The sequence below is a fragment of the Asterias rubens genome, unplaced genomic scaffold (assembly GCF_902459465.1).
Source record: "Asterias rubens unplaced genomic scaffold, eAstRub1.3, whole genome shotgun sequence".
NCBI classification, from domain to species: Eukaryota; Metazoa; Echinodermata; class Asteroidea; order Forcipulatida; family Asteriidae; genus Asterias; species Asterias rubens.
The window spans coordinates 356,302-373,852 of record NW_022985694.1 but is presented as its reverse complement, the minus strand read 5'-3'; the positions used below and the strand labels follow the sequence as shown (position 1 = coordinate 373,852).

The window sequence follows — 17,551 nt, the reverse complement described above, 5'->3', positions numbered from 1 at the left end:
ACTCGTAAATCATTCCCTTATTAAATTAATTGGGCTGAACTAATTAGAAGACTTAACACATTGGGGCACCGGGCTTATATAGCCAGGGGTATGAGGAACAGATTCATGAAATATAAATTAATAATATTTTCCAATTAAGATGAAACTCTTGGCTTTGTAATTGCCCATATCTTACGCTTGTTCTTTGTGTATAGCATAATGTACAGCGTAAAAAGTAGAAAAACTCGTTAATTCTTCCCTTATTAAATTAATTGGGCTGAACTAATTAGAAGACTTAACACATTGGGGCGCCGGGCTTATATAGCCAGGGGTATGAGGAACAGATTTATGAAATAAAAATTAATAATATTTTCCAATTAAGATGGAACTCTTGGCTTTGTAATTGCCCGTATCTTACGCTTGTTCTTTGTGTATAGCATAATGTACAGCGTAAAAAGTAGAAAAACTCGTAAATTCTTCCCTTATTAAATTAATTGGGCTGAACTAATTAGAAGACTTAACACATTGGGGCGCCGGGTTTATATAGCCAGGGGTATGAGGAACAGATTTATGAAATAAAAATTAATAATATTTTCCAATTAAGATGGAACTCTTGGCTTTGTAATTGCCCGTATCTTACGCTTGTTCTTTGTGTATAGCATAATGTACAGCGTAAAAAGTAGAAAACTCGTAAATTCTTCCCTTATTAAATTAATTGGGCTGAACTAATTAGCAGACTTAACACATTGGGGCGCCGGGCTTACATAGCCAGGGGTATGAGGAACAGATTCATGAAATAAAAATTAATAATATTTTCCAATTAAGATGTAACTCTTGGCTTTGTAATTGCCCATTACTTACGTGCTTGTTATCTATAAGTATATACAGCGTATCTATACAGTACAAAAACTAGTAAATTCTTCCCTTATTAAATAAATTGGGCTGAGCTAATTAGCAGACTTATCAAGTTGGGGCGCTAGTCTGATATAGCCAGGGGTATGAGTAATAGATTTATGAAACAAAAATTAATAATATTTTCCAATTAAGATGGAACTCTTGGCTTTGTAATTGCCCATACCTTACGCTTGTTCTTTGTGTGAGCATAATGTACAGCGTATAAAGTAGAAAAACTCGTAAATTCTTCCCTTATTAAATTAATTGGGCTGAACTAATTAGCAGACTTAACACATTGGGGCGCTGGGCTTATATAGCCAGGAGTATGAGAAACAGATTTATGAAATAAAAATTAATAATATTTTCCAATTAAGATGGAACTCTTGGCTTTGTAATTGCCCATACCTTACGCTTGTTCTTTGTGTATAGCATAATGTACAGCGTAAAAAGTAGAAAAACTCGTAAATTCTTCCCTTATTAAATTAATTGGGCTGAACTAATTAGAAGACTTAACACATTGGGGCGCCGGGCTTATATAGCCAGGGGTATGAGGAACAGATTCATGAAATAAAAATTAATAATATTTTCCAATTAAATGGAACTCTTGGCTTTGTAATTGCTCATTACTTACGCGCTTGTTATCTATAAGTATATACAGCGTATCTATACAGTACAAAAACTAGTAAATTCTTCCCTTATTAAATTAATTGGGCTGAGCTAATTAGCAGACTTATCAAGTTGGGGCGCTAGTCTGATATAGCCAAGGGTAGGAGTAATAGATTTATGAAATAAAAATTAATAATATTTTCCAAGTAAGATGGAACTCTTGGCTTTGTAATTGCCCATACCTTACGCTTGTTCTTTGTGTATAGCATAATGTACAGCGTAAAAAGTAGAAAAACTCGTAAATTCTTCCCTTATTAAATTAATTGGGCTGAACTAGTTAGAAGACTTAACACATTGGGGCGCCGGGCTTATATAGCCAGGGGTATGAGGAACAGATTCATGAAATAAAACTTAATAATATTTTCCAATTAAGATGGAACTCTTGGCTTTGTAATTGCCCATTACTTACGCGCTTGTTATCTATAAGTATATACAGCGTATCTATACAGTACAAAAACTAGTAAATTCTTCCCTTATTAAATTAATTGGGCTGAGCTAATTAGCAGACTTATCAAGTTGGGGCGCTAGTCTGATATAGCCAGGGGTATGAGTAATAGATTTATGAAATAAAAATTAATAATATTTTCCAATTAAGATGGAACTCTTGGCTTTGTAATTGCCCATACCTTACGCTTGTTCTTTGTGTATAGCATAATGTACAGCGTAAAAAGTAGAAAAACTCGTAAATTCTTACCTTATTAAATTAATTGGGCTGAACTAGTTAGAAGACTTAACACATTGGGGCGCCGGGCTTATATAGCCAGGGGTATGAGGAACAGATTCATGAAATAAAACTTAATAATATTTTCCAATTAAGATGGAACTCTTGGCTTTGTAATTGCCCATTACTTACGCGCTTGTTATCTATAAGTATATACAGCGTATCTATACAGTACAAAAACTAGTAAATTCTTCCCTTATTAAATTAATTGGGCTGAGCTAATTAGCAGACTTATCAAGTTGGGGCGCTAGTCTGATATAGCCAGGGGTATGAGTAATAGATTTATGAAATAAAAATTAATAATATTTTCCAATTAAGATGGAACTCTTGGCTTTGTAATTGCCCATACCTTACGCTTGTTCTTTGTGTATAGCATAATGTACAGCGTAAAAAGTAGAAAAACTCGTAAATTCTTCCCTTATTAAATTAATTGGGCTGAACTGATTAGAAGACTTAACACATTGGGGCGCCGGGCTTATATAGCCAGGGGTATGAGGAACAGATTCATGAAATAAAAATTAATAATATTTTCCAATTAAGATGGAACTCTTGGCTTTGTAATTGCTCATTACTTACGCGCTTGTTATCTATAAGTATATACAGCGTATCTATACAGTACAAAAACTAGTAAATTCTTTCCTTATTAAATTAATTGGGCTGAGCTAATAGCAGACTTATCAAGTTGGGGCGCTAGTCTGATATAGCCAGGGGTATGAGTAATAGATTTATGAAATAAAAATTAATAATATTTTCCAATTAAGATGGAACTCTTGGCTTTGTAATTGCCCATACCTTACGCTTGTTCTTTGTGTGAGCATAATGTACAGCGTATAAAGTAGAAAAACTCGTAAATTCTTCCCTTATTAAATTAATTGGGCTGAACTAATTAGAAGACTTAACACATTTGGGCGCTGGGATTATATAGCCAGGAGTATGAGAAACAGATTTATGAAATAAAAATTAGTAATATTTTCCAATTAAGATGAAACTCTTGGCTTTGTAATTGCCCATATCTTACGCTTGTTCTTTGTGTATAGCATAATGTACAGCGTAAAAAGGAGAAAAACTCGTTAATTCTTCCCTTATTAAATTAATTGGGCTGAACTAATTAGAAGACTTAACACATTGGGGCGCCGGGCTTATATAGCCAGGGGTATGAGGAACAGATTTATGAAATAAAAATTAATAATATTTTCCAATTAAGATGGAACTCTTGGCTTTGTAATTGCTCATTACTTACGCGCTTGTTATCTATAAGTATATACAGCGTATCTATACAGTACAAAAACTAGTAAATTCTTCCCTTATTAAATTAATTGGGCTGAGCTAATAGCAGACTTATCAAGTTGGGGCGCTAGTCTGATATAGCCAGGGGTATGAGTAATAGATTTATGAAATAAAAATTAATAATATTTTCCAATTAAGATGGAACTCTTGGCTTTGTAATTGCCCATACCTTACGCTTGTTCTTTGTGTGAGCATAATGTACAGCGTATAAAGTAGAAAAACTCGTAAATTCTTCCCTTATTAAATTAATTGGGCTGAACTAATTAGAAGACTTAACACATTTGGGCGCTGGGATTATATAGCCAGGAGTATGAGAAACAGATTTATGAAATAAAAATTAATAATATTTTCCAATTAAATGGAACTCTTGGCTTTGTAATTGCCCATACCTTACGCTTGTTCTTTGTGTATAGCATAATGTACAGCGTATAAAGTAGAAAAACTCGTAAATCATTCCCTTATTAAATTAATTGGGCTGAACTAATTAGAAGACTTAACACATTGGGGCGCCGGGCTTATATAGCCAGGGGTATGAGGAACAGATTCATGAAATAAAAATTAATAATATTTTCCAATTAATATGGAACTCTTGGCTTTGTAATTGCCCATATCTTACGCTTGTTCTTTGTGTATAGCATAATGTACAGCGTAAAAAGTAGAAAAACTCGTAAATTCTTCCCTTATTAAATTAATTGGGCTGAACTAATTAGAAGACTTAACACATTGGGGCGCCGGGCTTATATAGCCAGGGGTATGAGGAACAGATTTATGAAATAAAAATTAATAATATTGTCCAATTAATATGGAACTCTTGGCTTTGTAATTGCCCGTACCTATACACTTGTTCTTTGCATATCATATAAACAGCGTAAAAAGTAGAAAAACTCGTAAATTCTTCCCTTATTAAATTAATTGGGCTGAACTAATTAGCATACTTAACACATTGGGGCGCTGGGCATATATAGCCAGGGGTATGGGAAACATATTTATGAAATAAAAATTAATAATATTTTCCAATTAAGGTGGAACTCTTGGCTTTGTAATTTCCCATACCTTACGCGCTTGTTATATAAGTATAGCGTAAAAGTACACAAATTCGTAAAATCTTCCCTGATTAATTTAGTTGGGCTGAGCTAATTAGCAGACTTAATACTCTGGGGCGCTAATCTGATATAGCCAGAGGTATGAGGAATAGATTTATGAAATAAAAATTAGTAATTTTTGCTTATTAAGATGGAACTCTTGGCTTTGTATATGCCCGTACCTAGACGCTTGTTATTTGCATAGCATATAAACAGCGTATAAAGTACAACAACTAGCAAGTTCTTCCCTTATTAAATTAATTCGGCTGAGCTAATTAGTAGACTTAACACTCTGGGGCGCTAATCTGATATAGCCAGGGGTATGAGGAATAAATTCATGAAATAAAAATTAATAATATTTTCCAATTAAGATGGAACTCTTGGCTTTGTAATTGCCCATATCTTACGCTTGTTCTTTGTGTATAGCATAATGTACAGCGTACAAAGTAGAAAAACTCGTAAATTCTTCCCTTATTAAATTAATTGGGCTGAACTAATTAGAAGACTTAACACATTGGGGCGCCGGGCTTATATAGCCAGGGGTATGAGGAACAGATTTATGAAATAAAAATTAATAATATTGTCCAATTAATATGGAACTCTTGGCTTTGTAATTGCCCGTATCTTACGCTTGTTCTTTGTGTATAGCATAATGTACAGCGTAAAAAGTAGAAAAACTCGTAAATTCTTCCCTTATTAAATCAATTGGGCTGAACTTATTAGAAGACTTAACACATTGGCTTTGTAATTGCCCGTATCTTACACTGTAAAAAATAGTTAGTCAATCTTGCTTATAAATTGGTCAAAATGACTAAGTTTGCCTAGTCCTGTGTCTCTGACTAATGTAATGTTAGCCTGACTAATCTTATATTTGCTGTGACTAATCACTATAAGTCAGAACTTTAACCCGTGACTAGAATTTTGTTTGGACTAATACGATATAGTCAAAATGTCGGGTTTTGACTAATTTTGACTGGTATGAAGCTACGGTGCTTTGACTAAGTAAGATTGGTCATGTTCCCGCCTTCCCAACATTTTAGATGTGGGAAAAATATAAATTGCCCGCGAATTAGCAGGATGCTGGTACCCGGCGGCAACGTCAATGTATAGTTAGTGTGTAACTTGGGTTTTTAGCTTGTACCCGTTAACTTGCAAACTGCAGCATGCAGGGCGTACATGATACTCTCCCGTTCGGCGTGTGTGATACATACACTTCACAGGGCAAGGAGGCTCAATCCAGGCTCCGACCAGTTTCAGAAATAAGGTGAGAATATTGGTTTTCCCGTTACATTTTTAAAACCGTAACATACTTAGCCAGAGGGAGACCGTTACATTGACGTTAGTCTACAATCATATTGTGGAAAAGCTTTTAGTGTTTTTGGCCACAGAACTCTAGGTGCATAGCCATAGGCCAGCACTTAACGGCGGCTAGGCCTTGCATTACGTGTCAAAAAGGAGCATGCAGGCGAAGTTTATCAGGTAGATTCAAGTTTAAAATCTCTGATTTTCACCCTATAATTAATATTGCCAGACTGAGAATTTAATGTAGAACACTTTATTGTAAAGTTTGTATATTTTCAAGATATAGCGACTGTAAAAGGACAAAACAAAAAAGCTTGTTTAGCATGTTGTTGTTTTTCCAGTGGGGCTACGGGCGTGTGTATAGTGTACGTGTGTGTACACAAACGATGGGCCTAATCATTGTAGTTTGTATGCAATGCATGCCCTTGCTTTAGGCTTTACTGCACGACACATGATGTGCAAGGCCTAGTCGGTTAATGTTTAAATCAACCCATGCTATATTATAATATTATGGGGATGGTCAAAGCTTATTATTTATTGGCCATCATAAAGTGCGGTCCTAAATGTCTTCCAATCAGCAAGGACTTTACATTTAAAAATAAGTTCATATTCATAACTAACTTGAATTTGAAAACATGGGCATTAAAGTTTCCATGTAACAAACGTAGGCCTAACGACAAGTAACAAGTAATAACGGTAGCATGTCCGGAAAATCAAGTGTACCAAGCGATGGAATGTAGATATCGCAACTCTATAGTCCATCAGCCCCAAATTTTTGACTATCAAGTTAAGACTTATAATGTAGCAACTAACGAGGACAAGGTATAATTCTTTAAATGTTTACTGAAGCACAAAGTATTGATACTTTTATGTTGCACCTCATAATTTTTTTAATGATTTAGTTGTAAAAAATCATTTTATACATTCCATTGTACACATGATTTATTTCCTTTAAAAAATAAGGCTTCAGGAATGCCAATAAAAATAGGTCACTTGCTGACAATGGCTGGATTCTCAATGTGACATCATCTTACATGTTTCCTGAGCTATTCCAGAAAACAATTGTTCTGAAATGGGGTCTGTCAAATGAATGACAAATATGTGTTTTTTCTTTTAACAAACTCACTCAATTCTGTTCAATGAATGTGAGGTCATGTTGAGAATCTAGCCATGTCAAAAAGTGACCTATTTAGGAGTTCATGAAGACAATTATTTTTAAAGGAAATAAATCATTTAAAATTACACAGGGATGCACAAGACTTTTTTCCAACTTAATCATTTAAAAACAATATAAGGTGCAATATCAAAGCATCATACTTTGTATTTCAGTAAACCTTTAAATATATGTAATAATTGCATCATGGGAAATGAGTAAAACAAATGTCTTGCCCTACACCGATGTGATAAGCACTGTATACTCAGGAGCTTTCAAGTCCTGGGGAAAAAGTTCCACAGGCAACTCAGGTGGGTTTCGAACCCACGACTTAACCACTAGACCACTGAGCAAGGCGGATCCAGTATTATTTGCAGTGGGTACCGGGCTTGGTGGTCTAGACATCTGCTGTAGTCACGCAGGAGTCATAGGTTCGAATCCTGACAAGGGCCCAATTTCATAAAGCTGTTTACCGGTAAGCACATTTTTGTGCTTACTGTTGCAGAAAAATGTGCTCAAGCATACATATGTAAACGTATTTCATTCACCATGATTTCTCAAGTTAGCAGAAAATTTCGCAGCGCGCATGCACGTTCACCATGGATTTGCATTGTTACGTCACTCATGTGCTAACAGCGGGTTAGCCAGCATTTACCCTTGCTTACGATAAACAGCTTTATGAAATAGAAATTCTGCTGAGGGAACTGCTGCTTACATCTTTTATGAAATTGGGACCATGTTGCCTGTGGAATTTTTTATCCGCAAGACTCGAAAGCACTGAATATATATTCAGTGCTTATCACATCGGTGTAGGGCAAAACAACATTTTAAGGCATCATCTATACTCACACCACACTGAATATTTGTTCCTTTTTAGCACAATTATAAGCCACAGACTTCACAGAACTTGGAGAGAAAATATTTTGACAACCATCTCCACTGAGTGGGGATTGTTTTATGCAAAAAATAATAACCATCAGAACTGTGAGCTCTTTTGTTTTGTTTACAGCTTAGCTTGCTTAATTGTATGTTCTGATTGGTTGCCATTCAAGTTCTAAATATAAAACAGCACCTATAACTCAAATGCGGGACAATACATCTTTCAAACATTGTCTTTTTAAAATCCATCCTGTCTGCATTTAAATAGATAAGATGTTTCATTTAAGATTTTCTGTTATTTTGAATACTTTTATTTAATAGTAAAGTTGTAGGTTTTGCTATATTTCCGTTGTAGTCTGAGCAGCTTTGTCCTGTGAGAAACCCATTTCATCATCAGCAGCATGTCTTGGAAGGCAAGGTTAGTTTCTAATTTTGTTATTCTCTAAACCGCCAAGATTTGAATTTGGCTTATGGGTCATTCCATGTCAGTTCAACAGGCTTTTGGACCTGACCTTCACGGATCGACACAAAATTTGGTGTGCTGATTTGACTTACTGAGAAACCCCCAGAACTGAATTTTTATGTCATTCAGATAATTACTTTTTGAGATACAGGTTAACAAACTTTTGACTAATTAGCTTGACCCTCTATGTTTGGACAACCATATCTCCAAAAGTAAAGCACCCACATAACACTTTCCACTATTTTAAAGCTCTTGACGGAGAAAAAAATTCCACTTAGCATTTAACAAAATTACGCACAATTTTTTGGGGGGTGGGGGGGGGGGCATGTGGGGGCAAAGATTTTACTTTTGGGGCCCAAGAAGTGCAAGCCATTTAATATGTTACTTGATTTACACATTTTAAAAAAACATTTTTTATGATTTCAATGAGGGTTGGGGGGGGGGGGGAGGAGGAGGGGGTGGAGGCCGCCCTGCCCCCACCCCTTCTAATTATGCCACTGCACATGAGTCATGTCATGGGACATGTTTTTAAAGTACAGTACTAACTATTATAGGCCTACTGTATACACGTGTACATGATGTACGTGTACATGATGTACGTGTACATGATGTACGTGTACATGATGTACATGTACAGCTGTATACATGTATGTACACCTGCATATGTACATTCATTTAAAGTTTTTAACCTTTATAGCCTGTGTTCATATTATCATAACTCCAAAACTGTAAGAGTGCCCATCCTAAATTTTTCTGAAAATGTTGCTTATATCATGAGCTAACAATGAAAAAATTACGCATTTTGAAAAATATACATTTTCGCAAATCAAGGGCAAATGTCACATTTGTGCGTAATTTTGTTGTGCTACGTGGAATTTTTTCTCCTTATTTTATTAAATGAAGGCCATGTCAAGAGCTTTAAAATAGTGGAAAATTTATTTATGTGGGTGCTTTACTTTTGGAGATATGGTTGTCCAAACATAGAGGGTCAAGCTAATTAGTCAAAAGTTTGTTAAGCTGTATCTCAAAAAGTAATTATCTGAATGACATAAAATGTCTGTTCTGGTGGTTTCTCAATAAGTCCATTCAGCACACCAAGTAACGTTTCAATCTGTGTTGGTCAAGTCCAAAAGCGTGTTGAATTGACACGGAATGACCTATTGTCATGTTTTGATAACCATCTCTAAAAATAAAACACCTAGGGGCCTACAGTGATAATTTTTACACCAGTTTAAAGCTCTTAATATGTCCCAGATTTCATAAAAACTAAATCAACATTATATTATGTACCACAAAAACATTAATTACGCAAAAAAATTACATTTGACCTTGATTAGCAAGGTCATTTTTTTTATATGTATAATTTTTATCTCAATGTTAGCTTAAGATGTACATTAGCAATATTTCTAGAAAGGTTGGGATGGGCACGCGCACAGTTTGAATTATGATTATTTGAACAATGGCGGTTAAGGATGAAAACTTAAAAAGTATGTACATATGCGTGTGCTTATTATGTGCATGTATAATAATGTACATGTGTAAAAATATTACCTTTGACCTTGATTAGCAAAATGCATTTTTCAAAAGGCATAATTTTTATCTCATTGTTAACAAAATTTCTAGAAAAAAACTGAACAATATGTCAAACTGAACAATATGTCAAAAAATTATGACATACAATTTTAATTATCAATTTTTTTTTCAAAGTCCTTTAAAAGCATTTTATTTGAACTTTGAATAGTTAATTGTTGGAATTTAAAAAACGATGGCGTCCAGATTATAGGCCATTCTCATTTTTGTTTTTTGTTTTTTTTTATTTCATTTCACATTTCATTTTCATGTTACAGGTCAGTCTCCATCAAACAACATTAACAATCGGACACCATCTTCAATCTTTCTCAATCAACACAGTCACCTTTCTAATTTGACGGTCTCCTCTAAGACTACTAAAACAGTGTAGTTAAAAATTAAACTTAAAGGGGGTGGGGATAATGCAATGTTTTGAAGGCTCAATTTGTCCTCAGCTGTATTTTTATCTTGCTTGCCAATCATAAGGAAGCAGCAACACTGACAAAGATTTAATTAAAAATGAAAAGCGAATTGGTTTTTGCTACAAGAAAACTCAGACAATGGAAGATTTTATATGCAGTCAATGTGAATATAGATCACAAAATTTACTGAGACTGTTGAATCACTACAGGTACATTCACAATGGTCCAAGGTCACTTATAACATGTGGTTTACAAGGTTGTCAGAGGGTTTTCCGCAGTGTTAGATCATTCCAGCTTCATGTGAAGAAAATGCACTCTGCATTTTGGGGCAGGTATGAAAGACTGGCACCAGAAAATGGTTTCGAGGGGCAAGGAATGAATGAGGAAGATGGTGTACTATCAGAAGCCAGTAGCGATGAAGAGGTAGAGGAAGGATTTTTGCCAAATGAAGAAGCACAAAATCCTGTAGATACTGATCGAGTAGCTTCCAGTTTTATATTAGGCTTGCGAGAGCAGTTTAAAGTATGTGATCAAATATGCAGTCATGTTGCAGATGAAGTAGAAAACATAATTGAACAAGCAAGGGAGCAACTGCACAAGAGAGCTCAAGATTTGCTTCCTCAAGTGAGAGCTGAAGAATTACAAGAAATTTTCAGCCAATCAGACATGGAAGAGTCTTTTAATTTGTTCAGGAAAACCAACCAACTTAACACCTTTGTTAAGAATAATTTTGACTTTGTTGAGCCTGTTGAGTATGTTTTGGGAAGACAAAATGGTAAGGTGAAGTCTATGCAGTATGTCAGTGTTTTGGAGACTCTGAAATCCCTTTTAAACAAAGATGACATCTTTGCTGAAGTGGTAAATGGACATCAAAGTGAGGGGTTTATCAAAGATTTTTGCGATGGTTCCTTCTACAAAGACAACAAGTTGTTCTCACAGAATCATTCAACTATTGAAGTCCAATTATATTATGATGACTTCACAGTTGCTAATCCTATAGGAAATAAAGTAAAACAGCTGAAATTCTCGGCTTTCTACTTTTGTCTTGGTAATCTTCCCCCAGAATTTCGCTCCAAGCTTTGCTCTATTCAACTTGTTATACTTTGTCCATCAGAAGTATTGGTAGAATACGGAATACTACAGGTACTGGCCCCTTTCATACAAGATATGAAACAATTGGAATCTGTTGGATTAAATGTTGAAAAGGATGGCATGATGTACAACTTCAAGGGATCTCTTTCGATGGTTGTGGCGGACAACTTGGCTGCACATGGAATCGGAGGCTTCCAAGAGAGTTTCAACACAGATCGTATGTGTAGATACTGCATGATCACAAAACACACTTTGAAAGACCATTTCCGTGACACAGATCTCGTTCTTAGAACAAAGGATTCATACAACCAACAATCAGATTTAGCGACTCAAATGCCAGCTGTAGCACATGTGTATGGAATCAAGAGAGTAAGTCCACTTCACCAACTGGACAATTTTCATGTTGTACATGGATTACCACCAGATATTGCTCATGACTTCTTTGAGGGTATAGTGCCAGATGTTATTGAAAATGTCATTCGTCATTGTGTCGGACAAGAATACTTTACACTGGAATTTCTAAATGACCAAGTGGAAAACTTTCCGTACAGAGGTACCGACAAAACAAACAAACCATCCAAAATGGCATCCCAACTAGGAAAATTCAAAGTGAAGCAAAAGGCTGTACAAGCATGGTGTTTCCTTCGCCTTTTACCACTTATGGTAGGTCATAGAGTTCCAGAAGATGATAGTGTGTGGTCAGTGTTACTTCTTCTTGGGGATGTAGTGCAAGTCTGTACTTCATATCAAGTAGATGTCCCGCTAACTGAATTCCTTGCAGACCTGATTGCAATGTTCCTACAGAGTTACTTCATCGAGTTTCCAGATAATTCAATGAAGCCAAAGTTCCATTACATAGTTCACTATCCAAAGTTGCTATTGAAGTTTGGACCACTCGTAAATTGCTGGACATTGAGGTATGAGGGGAAACACTTGTACTTCAAGGAACTCGCCAACCGGTCAAAAAACAGACGAAACATGAGTAAGACGCTTGCAATGAGGCATGAGTACTACCAGGCCTGGATGAGAACAAAGAAAACATTTCTCATGCAAGATATGGTTGATCACACCTGTGGTCATGTTGTTCCAATGAGGATTTTGTTGAAATCCATACAAAACATTCTGCAACCACTAGTCAATGGGGAGTCAGTGTACACTGCGAAGAAAGTGTTGTGTGCTGGTACCTGGTATTGCAATGGTCTCGCAGTTGCTGTAGGATTTAGTCAAGATGGACTAGTGGAGTTTGGTGTTATAGAGATGTGTTGCTTGATTGATGGCAAAGTGTATCTTGTAACCCAAAACACTAGGGACAGTGAATATATACGTCACATCTCTGGCTATGTACTAACATTGACTGATGAGTTCTCTGTCCTGGAAGTATCTCAACTTGTAGATCATTATCCTTTAGGGGTCTATCATAGTAACATGGGTGAGGTTGTTGTACTACGTCATCACATACATGTAGTGTCCCCATAGTGTAATCATTAAAAATAAATTTCAGTTGTGCATGTATTGCTTTGTTAAAGAACACACATAGGTTTCCAGCAGACAGCAAAATGATAGTTCTTTGTCAGTGCCCAGCTGCTTTAAACTCAGTTTTGGTACATTTAAAAAAAAGGAGGCAAATACAAAAAAATCTGAATAAAACAAATGGAGATTCCGAATGATTTCTTTTATTTTTCTTTTTAAATAGATACTTGTTTATTTATGGAGAAAAAAATAGAAGGGTTAACTTTGACCTGAACAGTGGGGAGATAGTGAAAGTTGAAGACATTAAGAAAAAGGCATGTGAACTATTTGGACTAAGTGCCTGCCAAACACAGCTTTGGGACCGTGATTTTGAAGATTGGGTTGATGCTGATGACCATGAGGAGGTGGAAAACAACTCAAAAGTCCAGATCAAGGACACCATCGGGTAAGAACAATTTGTTAAAACTACTTTTTTCACTTATTGAACCCAAAGACAAGTTATACAAGATTACCGTGTAAAAAAAATGATTTTTTTTAACAAGAGCCAATGATGCATTTACCTGGGAACTAACGGTTCTTAAAAAGTTTGAATTCACCAACTTGAGCAACTACAGTCTGTTTGCTAACATCTTTCAGACCTTTCAGTCTGAATTAAGCCAAAGACAAGGAAACAACTTTTCAAGACCCATGACACTTGATTTTTATTGTAAAGGTCATTGCTAGACTGAACACGGGATGAGATCTTTAAAAAAATGCTTTTGAAGTTCATGGTATTCTTATATGCTCATTCCCCCCCATAAAGCAGTTTAATAAACATGTGATGAATCAATATTTTATGATACCCATGGGCATTTCGTTAATTACGGTGATAAAAAGTTTGTTGAATGACTTTGGTAAACGATAGAGGGCGCCATTGTACTTAAACGGTAGTCGCACGGATACAAATGTCAAGGATGTAAAAAGGCATAACTTTTTGGATTATTTTATCTGAGAAAGAATTTGGGTCTCAATCTCGTCTTTATTCTTGTATGTAATGTAATTGTACACATTATTACAAATATTCACTATGCTATTTTCAATAATCAGCTCATTATAGGTGAGTTTGGTAATTAATCAGTGTGTAGCGTAGTAATTTTAGCCGGTTTAGGCGGAGGGGTCTATTTGTTGCGTCCTTTTTCGTTGTTGGTCTCTAAATGAGTGTCACGTATGACAATGATGAGAGGGTAAAATCCAACATTCGGGGTGGAGGAAGAAGTTGGAGAGACCCGCTCATGGAGCCAGTTTGATTGCCAATAAATAGAGGAACGGATCGGTTGGTGAGTAGAAATTTAGAGGGTTAATTTGGGTGAAACTGGGTAACAATGGTTGATCAATATACAGCACATGATCTGAAGTTCACGTTGTATGGATATGTATCCGGCCTATAATTAAGTGTTATGTAGACTTGTTTAGTGTAACTGAGGTGGAAGGCTACTTGTGGAAAAGTAATCTTAAATATTAGTCGTTACATGCATGATAATTAATTAGATTTATGGATCTATGTTTGTAATAGGTTTTCTTCGGATGGTGAATAAATCTGTCAGCAGAGTAACGTATCAGTGAGCAACCCAAAAACAAGGTGTCAGGCCTTCCTTAATTGTCTCCGGACTGATAACAAAACACTACAAATTTGGTAACACGGATGGGGTTGCTTTAATCTGCTGCTTTGCTGGTTGTCGTCCAGTACATTGAGGGCATTGGCCGAGTTCTGAAGAGGGAGTGAGGATCCAAGTGGAGGACAGCGACTGGAATAGCCTGTGGCAGTGCAAGTGGAGAAGCCCGGTGGCGGTAGTGCTGTTGGACCCTTTTGGAGCTACGAACTCAACCTTTACATGTGCATGTACATGTGAAATCTAATGACTCTGAACTGAACTGGACTGAACTGGTTGATCAGCAGTGAGGTGGGATTATGCGATTCAATTCGCACATTGTTGGTAGGATTTAGATAGGCCTATATATAGTTTGTTAGTCAGTAAATTTTACCTGATAATGTATAGGTGTTAGTTTTATTCCTAGTGAAAACCAACCGGTCCTGTTGAAGCAAATTTACCTGGGTTTAGGTGTTTATGACTTAATTTTGATTGTACAAATTGGTTAGCCTTCAATAACTGAATCATAATTTCTTGACTCACAATGGCCGTACCAGAGGCTGATCTTGTGACGCGCTTGGTCGCAGGGCTGACCGAGGCACTTCGGCAAGATAAACCGAAGAATGTCATTCAGAGGCCCTTGAAGTTGGGTAAATACTATGGTAGGCCTAGTAAACCGGGAGATCCGACCATTATTGAATGGCTTGAAGATGCAGAGGTTTATCTGCAACAATGTCGTATCCCTGAGGTAGATAGGGCTAAAGTGGTTGTCCACCACCTCGCGGGTGTTGCTCGCGATGAGATCAAATGCCACAATGAGAATGTAACGGGTGACTATGCAGCGCTAAAAAAACTCCTTCGGCGTCAGTTTGGGGCAGAGGAGTCAGTACAGGCCCTTCAGAAGGCCCTTTTTGAAAGACGGCAAAGGGAAGACGAATCCCTTATGGATTTTTCCCGCTCGCTCATGCGAATGCATGATCGGATTTTAGAGGTTGCTACAGAAACAGAGAAAGATGCATTGAAGGGTTTGAGAGATAGGGTTTTGATTGGGCAGTTTGTGGCGGGCGCAAGGAATCAAGGTGTCAGGCTTGAGCTGAGGCGCTTAGAGTTGGCTGAACCGGATCAGGATTTTACCGAAATGAGGGATTCAGCTCGCGAGTTGTTCAGAGATCTAGAGGAGTACCCTCGGGGTTCTCGACGTGGTGCAAGTGTGCACTTGCATCACCTAGGTACAGAAAATGATCTGAATAGTGACGAGCCAGTGGCTGATGCTAATGTTAGCATTAACCAAGTAGTTAACAAGTCCCAAGGGGACACACAGTTGCAAACAGTGTTGCAACAGCAACAAGAGATTCTTAAATGTATGCAAGCACAGCAAGAAACTCTTTGCAAACAGCAGGAACAGATAACTACGCTTATGCAAGCAGTGGTGAAACAAAGTGGGACGGTAACTAGCCAGGGCATGTATGAAGGCTCAGGAAGGCGGCAGGACAGGCCCCCGATTCGCTGTTTTTATTGTAAACGCCCAGGTCACATGAAGCATGAGTGTAAACTTCGTATGGCTCACGAAAAAGCGAATGGGGGGCAAGGGCAGGCTATGGGAGATGCACAAAACACAGGGTCGGGAAACCAGACTTCTCTGCCACTGTAGGCCGAGTGACAGAGGAACAATCTGGAAAGGCCTCACCAGTTGGAAGTGTAACAGAGAAGTCTTATGAAGACATACTAACCAGTCTAGTAAAAGAGAGCCCCAAGGCTCATATTGCTTTGGCTGGAGTGCCAGTGGAATGTATCCTCGATACCGGGGCAGAGACTTCTCTGATTAGCGCCTCTTTTTATAGGGATCACCTTGCAGGGAAATTGAGTGGAGTCAAAACTCTAGGTACTTACCTGCGTGTGTTTGGGGCAGGGAATAGTGAGGTACCAATTGAGGGGTACATACATGCCCCACTGATGGTACATAACCAGACTATTGATGCACATTTTTTGGTGGTCAAAGAATTTCCTAAGGGTGAGGCAGGGAATCATACAAGTTTTCCAGTATTGTTGGGTTGCAATGTCCTTCATAAGCTGAAGGATATAGAGGTTGATTTAGAACAAAAAGATGCAGATGCATGGGCAATGGCCATTAATTGGTATAGTCTGACTAAAAACCCAGTAGTTGAGGGGTCACATGGGGCAAATAAGTGTGTACGGGACCCACTGGGTGCTCGTACAGGTAGAAATCCAGTACATTTGTTGCCTAGGGAAGTGCGTAGTATAACCTGCTATGTTCAGGCTAATCAAAGTAGCCTTGACGGGCAAACTGTCCTTGTTGAGGGTCTATCTAGCTGTGCAGATAGTGGAGGTCAAACCAGTAACATAGATGGAAATTGCCGCGTTTACGATCTGTGTACAGTAGTTAGTGGTAGAACTGTAAATGTGTTGGTAGCGAATGTAGGGATGCGGGTGATTGAATTGTCCCCACACACAAAGCTTGCTTACGTGACTGAGGTATCTTCAAAGACAAATGTTGCACTTGAGACGGGTGTGGATTGTGTTCATGTTGTAGTGAATCATTGTCTGTCAGAGTCTGGGGAATATTTAGACACTGGTCGTACTGAGGGAGCCCCTGGTGTCGATTCCAATGAGTTAGACATTGAGATGGGGGATGCTGTAGAGTCACGGGCAAGAGAGTTGTATGTGTTTGAGGATGGGTCAGAGTACCAACTTCCTTATGGATTAAGTCTTGATTTATGCGCTGATTTGTGTAAGGAAGACCAGGACAAAATTGTGCAATTAATTCAGAAACATGATAAGGTGTTCTCGCAGAATTCGTTGGATTTAGGACTTTGTGATAAGGTTCCCCACAAGATTGACACTACTGATGATAAATCAATTAGCCAGCCTTACAGACGAATTCCGCCGCAACATTTTAGAGAAGTTAGGGAATTACTCCAGAAGT

At 37.4% G+C, this 17,551-nt stretch overlaps 1 protein-coding gene across 1 annotated transcript; it reads left to right on the top strand.

Annotated features, from left to right (window-relative positions):
* Nucleotides 1–14,067: 14,067 nt before the first annotated feature.
* Nucleotides 14,068–16,617, top strand: LOC117305600. Its single transcript, XM_033790477.1, has 2 exons — nt 14,068–14,295; nt 14,532–16,617. The coding sequence occupies exon 2, from the start codon at nt 15,152–15,154 to the stop codon at nt 16,256–16,258; it is 1,107 nt and encodes a 368-aa protein (XP_033646368.1). The 5' UTR covers nt 14,068–14,295; nt 14,532–15,151; the 3' UTR covers nt 16,259–16,617.
* The last annotated feature ends 934 nt before the right edge of the window (nt 16,618–17,551 follow it).